We start from the raw sequence: 9521 nt of genomic DNA, 5'->3' as shown, positions 1-9521 counted from the left end.
GAGCCTTCCTCCCCCGCCGGGGACGGCACCTCGGGGCTGGCGCGGCTGTTGACCGCCTGCCCCTCCCTGGAGGCGCTGGAGCTGACGGGTCCCGGGTTCATCTCCGCCCTGCCCCGTCTGGAGCCGTGCACACGCGCCTGCTTGAAGCCCCGGGGCGTGTGCGCGTGGACGCGGGGGGTTGGCGACGCGCACGTGGCTGCGCTGGAGGCGTTGCCGTGGTTACGGCGCCTGACCCTGGCCGGCCTGCCGGGGGTCCTCAAGGGCACGGGGCTGGCGCGGGTGGCCGAGCGCTGCCGGGACCTGCGGACATTGTCCCTGGCCAATCTGGGGTCCCTGAAGGCCATGACCTACGCCCCCGCCCTGCTGGACACGCTGAGGCACTGCACACAGCTACAGGAGCTCAGGTCAGAGGGAACCTCCGCACGGTAGCGTCTCTAGATCTCATAGCCGGGAAGGACGCTTGTACATTAAGGGATAGAATTATAATAATGGTGACCTGCTGGCTCTCACTGCCTATTTATCTATCTACATGTTGGGTTGTGGTGGCCATTAGGGGCCATGTGGTAGGGTATGTAGCATCTATCTACACGTTGGGTTGTGGTGGCCATTAGGGGCCATGTGGTAGGGTATGTAGTAGGGATGCCCCGATCACGTTTTTTGCCACCGATACCGATCACCGATCGTCGTGATCCATATCGGCCGATACCGATCCGATACCGATTGTTTTTGATTAAAAAGAAATTAAAAATTATTTTATATAAATTTTTTTTTTATTTTTTATTTTTTTATAAAATATATATATTATATAATTAGACTTGTACTTGTATTATCTGCGACTGCGAGACATCGCCACCACGCAACAAGTCAAAATGCTCACTATCTGCAAACAGCTCCACTGTCTGTGTGTACTCTAGTAGCCCAGCTCAAAAGGATTCTCCGGCGCTGCAGCGGGACCCCATTGGTAACGTTAAGTGCTTTGGTCGTTTCACATTCAGCAAGCCCTCAGCTCGAATACGCATTAAATCAATGTTATAAGACATTGATATCAAGAGCTATCTGTAGCTACTGCTAGCTGGCTAGATGACGTTAAGACAGAACTTTAGTTCAATGGGACATTTCGTTTTGAACAGTAAACGAACGTCAGCTAACGCAAGCTAACTGAGGTATGAACATGAACTACTAGACTTTCTGGATCATTTGTTGATATCAGGAGCTATCGGTAGCTAGCCGGCTAAATACCGTTAGACAATGCCTACTAAACGTGAATAGTTGACTGGGTAATTTTGTTTAAACAGTAACGATAGCTAGGTAGCTAACGTTAGCGCAGGTCGAATGCAGTGCACTACAGACTCGAGCAGAGGAGCCGCACCTCTTTGTTTACAAACTCTACACGGGGGCGGGCGGGGCTAGGGAGGAGGAGCAGCGGCAGTTTGCAGGTCGTGTGTGTCTGAGACAGACAGCGAGTGAGAGCTTCGCTTGATCGGTTTCCGCTATCGGCGAATATGACTAATTATCGGAATTCACAGATTGCATATTTATACTGAGTATCGGCCGATAACGATCGGTGGCCGATCGATCGGGGCATCCCTAGTATGTAGCATCTATCTATACGTTGGGTTGTGGTGGCCATTAGGGGCCATGTGGTAGGGTATGTAGCATCTATCTATACGTTGGGTTGTGGTGGCCATTAGGGGCCATGTGGTAGGGTATGTAGCATCTATCTATACGTTGGGTTGTGGTGGCCATTAGGGGCCATGTGGTAGGGTATGTAGCATCTATCTATATCTACATGTTGGGTTGTGGTGGCCATTAGGGGCCATGTGGTAGGGTATGTAGCATCTATCTATACGTTGGGTTGTGGTGGCCATTAGGGGCCATGTGGTAGGGTATGTAGCATCTATCTATCTATACGTTGGGTTGTGGTGGCCATTAGGGGCCATGTGGTAGGGTATGTAGCATCTATCTATCTATACGTTGGGTTGTGGTGGCCATTAGGGGCCATGTGGTAGGGTATGTAGCATCTATCTATCTATACGTTGGGTTGTGGTGGCCATTAGGGGCCATGTGGTAGGGTATGTAGCAATGCATCATTGTCAATACCTGGAGGTATCACATCAAAGGGCCACAGCTTTGTTGAAGTTGGCAATGCTGTTTGGGGGCCATTATGGGCCATGTAATACATTCATATAGTGTGTAGTTCCATAGTGTAAGTGTCTATAGGCATGTTAGACTTTTGGACTCTTTTGGCAATGGGATTCAAGTTTCTCAAGTTCAAGTTTCTTTATTAGTTGTCATACAGAAGTACAGAATACTTTTATATAAAATGCTTCTTTCTGTTTTGCTCCAGAGATTGTGCTAGATAAAAATAGATAAGTATAAAAAGTATAGTAAGTATAAAATAGAAGTCAAGTACGTAGACAAAAGTGTTCAATATATACATATATACAATGTACAATGCAGAGTAGAAAAGTAACTGAGTTGAGGCCGGGATTGGGTTTCATTGAGTGCTTATGCTCATCATTAGGGTTAGTATTTTGTGTTTGAAGATTATGACAAGTTATGGCTTTGCAGCTTGGCCAAAAAGTGACAATTCCCATGAAAACATCCTTACTGGCTATTGGATCTAGACACTACTTACTGGTTATTGGATCTAGACACTACTTACTGGCTATTGGATCTAGACACTACTCTTCTATATCCCTCTTCATGTTGCATTATATGAATAAAGTCATTATAATATCTAAGGCAAATTTTCATTGTTACGACTTTGAAATAAAATGTGTATTCTGCTGTGTATAGTATATAATTAATTAGAGCTCTGTGGTATGAATACATTTTAACGCATTAAGAAATCCAATCGTAGAGCGGTCAGGTGGCGTAGCGGAGATTGCGCTCGTCACCAATGCAAGAGGCTGCAGTCTCGACTCCCGGAGTCAGCATTGCTTGAGGCTTGGGCTGATCGCTATACTAACCCGTTTGGCTGGGTTAGGGGGAGGGCAAGTCATGGGTGGGAATCTGGCGTTGTGGACAGCGACGCCTACAGGTCAGGTCTGGACGCTTGCTCAGCGGAGGCAGGACTTGATGAAGGCAGCGTGACCACCCACGCGTTACACTTCACCAATGAGAGTCCTCGCTGCCAGGTGAAAAAAGAGTCACTGGCTGTCGCCGCGGGGGTCATCCCTATGTTCCCCGGGTTCTATGTTCCCCGGGTTCTATGTTCCCCGCTTTTTTTTCCGAAAAAGGGTTCTATGTTCCCCCATCCGCAAAAGGGTTCTATGTTCCCCGGGTCCTATGTTCCCCCTATGTTTCCCATGTTCCAAAAGGGTTCTATGTTCCCCGGGTCCTATGTTCCCCCTATGTTTCCCCGGTAGCGATAAAGGCTCGCCCCAGGCTCGCCACAGCAGTGGATTTCAAAGATAGCCACTTTTATAGATAATTCATTTGTATCGCAACGGAGTCACGGATCTAGTCGGGCCACGTAGCATTATGTCGACAAAAATCAAATACAATAAACAAGTGTAAAATAAAGAATTTTAAACGAAGTTTAGCCTATTGCCAATGGCTGAATTGGAGTATTGCACTGTGCGGGATTGATTGATTGAAAACTTTATTAACAGATTGCAGAATGGGTACAGTACAGTTTCGTCTTGTTTACATCAGGGTCCCCCATTTTCAATTCATAATGACATTTATGACATACTCAATGCAGTACTGTTACATTTGTGACATACAGTAAATATATACAAGGGGGAGGGAACTGTACATTTATGATGAATTGAAAATGGGGGACCCTGATGTAAACAAGACGGAAGTCTTTCTCTGGTCTGCATCCCCTTAACAATTGTGTGTATTGAGCTGTACTGTACTGTACCCATTCTGCAATCTGTTAAATAAAGTTTAAATAAACGCATCGCGGATCTGCCCGCAGGAACGCCCTACCCAAAGCTGTAAAGGAATGTGAATCACTACCCACTTTCAAAAACACTCAAAGAACACCTATGGGAGACTGCAATTCGAAACTGGCCCCCACAAATGTCCTAACCCAGTTGTACAGTAAATGACCAAGTATGGCTTTGTCAGTATTCCAGTGTACAGTGTCCCCCACCCACCCCCTACTCAACCCCCCACCTCCAATGTACAGTCCCCCCACCCACCCAACCCCACCCCACCTACCCAACCTCCTCCAATGTACAGTTTCTACGTCAAATGTATATACACTCTTTTCTGGACACTTTTTGTATCACAAACAGTACTGTATTTGCAAATCTGGTATGTCATAAATGTATAGATGTAGCAGTATTGTCTATCTGTATGTCATATATGTTATGATTAATTGAAAATGGGGGACCCTGATGTAAACAAGACGAAAGTCTTACTCTGGTCTGCATCCCCTTAACAATTGTATGTATTGAGCTGTACTGTACTGTACCCATTCTGCAATCTGTTAATAAAGTTTTCAATCAATCAATCAATCCCGCACAGTGCAATACTCCAATTCAGCCATTGGCAATTCAGCCATTGGGTGGGTGGCGCTGCTGAGCGGGCCTGTGACGGCCTGACAGCGTGGGGACAGAGAGTGCTGGGCTGTTGTTCTGCAGATGGATGCTTCTCACACAGACAGCAAATAAACTAACGCTTATAAAATGATTTAATAGGCTAAACTTCGTTTAAAATTCTTTATTTTACACTTGTTTATTGTATTTGATTTTTGTCGACATAATGCTATGTGGCCCGACTAGATCCGTGACTCCGTTGCGATACAAATGAATTATCTATAAAAGTGGCTATCTTTGAAATCCACTGCTGTGGCGAGCCTGGGGCGAGCCTTTATCGCTACCGGGGGAAACATAGGGGGAACATAGGACCCGGGGAACATAGAACCCTTTTGGAAAATGGGAAACATAGGGGGAACATAGGACCCGGGGAACATAGAACCCTTTTGCAGATGGGGGAACATAGAACCATTTTTCAAAAAAAGAAAAAAAAAGCGGGGAACATAGAACCCGGGGAACATAGAACCCGGGGAACATAGACATGTTCCCTCGCCGCGCATGTCGGAGGAAGCGTGCGGATGACTTCAGGATTCCCTTGTACCGACCAGGAGGAGAACATGCGCACAACAACCAGGGAGGGGAGGGGGGGAATTGGCACGACAAAAAATTGGAACGGGGAGAAAACCGAGAAAGAGAGGATAAAAAAAAAATCCCAAAATAGAAATTGGGATAATGTGTGTATTTATTGTTACAGTGCTGCTGGCTTGTGTTGACTACTGTCTGTACTGTATCTATCTACACGTTGGGTTGTGGTGTCATTAGGGGCCATGTGGTAGGATATGTAGCATCTATCTATCTACATGTTGGGTTGTGGTGGCCATTAGGGGCCATGTGGTAGGATATGTAGCATCTATCTATACGTTGGGTTGTGGTGGCCATTAGGGGCCATGTAGTAGGATATGTAGCATCTATCTATCTACACATTATGTTGTGGTGGTCATTAGGGGTGGTAGAGTAGGTGTATGTAGTATTTATTGTTACAGTGCTGCTGGCTTGTGTTGAGCTTGTGTTGATCGTGTGCCTCTCTGTGTGTTTCCCCAGGTTAGAGCAGCCCTACCTGAGTGCCAACGCACCCTTCTTCCAGGCTCTGTCGTGCTGTTCTCGTCTACGCCGCGTCTGCCTCATCTCGCGCAGTGGGACCTTTGACCCCGTCGCCGTGGAGACCTTCATGGAGCGTTGCCATGACGTTGTCATGTGCCACATGTTTATGGGCGGGACCCTGGTCGCTTGTCGTACGTTGCAGAAAACGCTACTGGACAGGTCAGTCCTTCTCTCTCTGTGTGTGTGTGTGTGTGTGTGTGTCTCCTACCTCCGGTCAATGGTCTCGAACTACACACCCTCAAGGCCCCTATGCTCTGCATCTTCTAACTACACACCCTCAAGGCCCCTATGCTCTGCATCTTCTAACTACACACCCTCAAGACCCCTCCACTGTGCATCTTCTAACTACACACCCTCAACACCCCTACGCTCTGCATCTTCTAACTACACACCCTCAAGACCCCTACGCTCTGCATCTTCTAACTACACAACCTCAAGACCCCTACGCTCTGCATCTTCTAACTACACACCCTCAAGACCCCTACACTCTGCATCTTCTAACTACACACCCTCAACACCCCTACGCTCTGCATCTTCTAACTACACACCCTCAAGACCCCTACGCTCTGCATCTTCTAACTACACACCCTCAAGGCCCCTATGCTGAGACCTATTCAGGCTCCTGGGGGGTCCAAGAAACAAAGCAGGCTGTTCTCTGTTTTGGCTCCATGGTGGTGGAACAAACTTCCAACCACAGTCAGGACAAATTAAACCACCACAGTCGGAACAACTTAAACCATCACAGTCAGGACAGCTAAAACCATCACAGTCAGGACAAATGAAACCACCACAGTCAGAACAACTTAAACCATCACAGTCAGGACAGATGCAACCATCACAGTCAGGACAGCTGAAACCATCAGTCAGGACAGCTGAAACCACCACAGTCAGGACAGCTGAAACCATCAGTCAGGACAGCTGAAACCATCACAGTCAGGACAGCTGAAACCATCACAGTCAGGACAGCTGAAACCAGCACAGTCAGGACAGCCAAAACCAGCACAGTCAGGACAGCTGAAACCAGCACAGTCAGGACAGCTGAAACCACCACAATCAGGACAGCTTGATTGATTGATTGAAAACTTTATTAACAGATTGTAGAATGGGTACAATACAGTACGGCTCAATACACACAATTGTTAAGGGGATGCAGACCAGAGAAAGACTTTCGTGTCCTGACACCACCACAATCAGGACAGCTGAAACCACCACACTCAGGACAGCTCAAAACATCACAGTCAGGACAGCTAAAACCACCACAGTCAGCACAGCTGAAACCATCACAGTCAGGACAGCTGAAACCATCACAGTCAGGACAGCTGAAACCATCACAGTCAGGACAGCTAAAACTATCACGTCGGGACAGCTGAAACCACCACCGTCAGGACACCTGAAACCACCACAGTCAGGACAGATGAAACCATCACAGTCAGGACAGATGAAACCATCACAGTCAGGACAGCTGAAACCATCACAGTCAGGACAGCTGAAACCCGCCCAATTGTCTGCCGTCACTTAACCCTTTAATCGCCAAGGACGACTTAACACGTCATTCTCCGCCATGCATAATCTGCCAATGACGTCGTACAGCGTCTTTGAGATCAATATTTCAAAAATCTGTCATGGCAATCATATTTCACCCACAGAGACTTGAGATCTCCTGTAGATCTCCTCTCAACTCTCCAACGGTTCAAGGCCGCCATCTGGTGGCCGATCGGCGAATCGCCAAAACCGGAAGTGACGCGCCAGAAGTGGTGCTCGCCCATATTTCGTCCGGGCACTCGCTATCGCTAGCGGGACTCCATCTTGATACACTGGACATCGATCGGTTGCAAATAACTCGATAAATTGGACGCATATAGTATTATACAACCTGGAAATGGATCGCATATATCAACATCCCATAATAGCTATCTTTCTGCTCCACGCTGATCACCCAACGGTCAGAGGAAGCCGCGGTGAGTTTCAGCGTGTTTGATTATTTTTTTTTGGTCCACTTTTTCTCCCATTTTCTATATTTTCTCCCATCCCAATTTCGTATCATCCAATTCAACCCTCCCCTGTCACGAACGCTGTTTCTTGCCTCCCACAAGCCGGCTGCAATGTGGACTAAGTCATACATAGCACAAGTCCCCTCCGGTACTTGAGGTAACAGCAGTCGCATCTTTTCACCTGCGCAGCTCGATCTCTCAGTGGCGAGGAGTAACGCGTGGGAGGCTCACGCTGCCCCCGACACTTCCTGATTCTACTGCGCAGGCGCACCAACCGACCTGTAGGAGTCGCTGTCCACAACGCCCGATCCCCACCCATCAGTTTCCCACCCCCTAATACGGCCAATGTGTATTATAATGTATGAACGACCAGCTAAACTGAAAGCAATGTGGAGCGCTGGGCTCGAACAGGCGAGCCCAGCGTCTCCGCATTCGTGGCGAGCGCCTTGCCCACCTACGCCACGTAGCCGCCCAGCGTGTTTTTATTATTATTAACCATATAATCTGCTCTGATATATATATCGCCCATACTACATGAATCATTTAACGTCGGCCACGGACTTATAAACCCCCCCCCCCCCCCCCCCCCCCCCCTCCGGTCACCAGCAGATGATGAGGCATGACGTTTAGGACCTTGTACAATTGAAATTTTTTATCTGACGTCAATCGGTATCAAACTACATTTGATGATCTAATATATGTATTTGTGGCTATAACTCACGTTCTATGGAATGCTGCAGAAAACGATAAAAACATATTTATACTTTAGACTATATTTTAGTATGAATGTGTGAATGAAAAAGTAGAACGTTGCTACATCCTAAACGATAGATACTTGATGTTGAATGGGCCATAGTAATGTCAATTTAGCAATACAATTTAAAAAGTTATAGCCCTGCAAAGAAGTGCTATGCTACTATGCCTATACTACTACCTACTATGCTAATAAATCTATACTACTATGCACTAGGGCTGTCTTAAATACTTTGAAGCTTTGTTCGCTGGGCATGGGATTCGAATGGGGAAATAAAATTTGAATATTTTTTTTTAAATTAAAAGAAATATTATTATTTTTTTTTTTTGCAAAATCAACTCTGCCTCTTTGTTAACTACAACAAGCAATGCTGTTTGTTATTTAAGATGAGGTCGGACTCGGCATTGACAGATTTGTGTTCATTGTGCTGCTTTTATAAAGCCTCAAATGACGGCTTACACTATTTCATGAAAGCAAAGTGTTTCGTTTGTCTAAGATTTAAAAAGGTTTAAACTTTACAGCACTGACAAAGTTGAACAAAGTGCTTTACAAGTCCCAAAAAAATAAGAAGATTTTTAAATCTTGAAGCTTCGAATTAAAATCAAATCTCGGCCCCGAAGCTTCGAATGCCAAAAAAAAGAATTCGAAGGTCAGCCCTACTATGCACTCAAGAGTGCAGCACTCCTAGAAGAACAATACCACTTACAGAGGACTTGACATGGACCACACACATTGACAGTGTTGTGAAGAAGGCACGGCAACGCCTCTACTTCCTCAGGCGCCTAAGGAAGTTCCAAGTCAGTCAGAAGATCCTTAAGAACTTCTACTCATGTGCAATAGAGAGCATCCTGACTGGCAATATCACCTTCATATCATCAACCTATCACCTTCATTCATCAACCTGATGAATTGAAAATGGGGGACCCTGATGTAAACAAGATGAAAGTCTTTCTCTGGTCTGCATCCCCTTAACAATTGTGTGTATTGAGCTGTACTGTATTGTACCCATTCTGCAATCTGTTAATAAAGTTTTCAATCAAACCTCCTGGTTTGGGAATAGCACCGCACAAGACCGTAGCAGACTACAGCCGAACGCACAATTGGAGGGGGGCTTCCCACTCT

General features: G+C 46.4%; 1 protein-coding gene across 1 annotated transcript in view; it reads left to right on the top strand.

The window, feature by feature from the left end:
- fbxl18 (F-box and leucine-rich repeat protein 18) overlaps window positions 1–9521 on the top strand; it is a 31172-nt gene that overhangs the window by 18282 nt on the left and 3369 nt on the right. The window contains exons 5-6 of the mRNA XM_084318506.1: window positions 1–404; window positions 5595–5813. The exon at window positions 1–404 is cut by the window's left edge and continues 702 nt beyond it. Of these exons, the coding sequence (XP_084174632.1) occupies window positions 1–404; window positions 5595–5813 (623 nt within the window). The remainder of the gene's footprint in view (window positions 405–5594; window positions 5814–9521) is intronic.

Source organism: Notolepis coatsorum (genome assembly GCF_963971535.1).
Source record: "Notolepis coatsorum genome assembly, chromosome: 7".
Classification (NCBI taxonomy): Eukaryota; Metazoa; Chordata; class Actinopteri; order Aulopiformes; family Paralepididae; genus Notolepis; species Notolepis coatsorum.
Note: the sequence above shows the minus strand (reverse complement) of the source record. Positions and strands in the feature narration are given on the sequence as shown.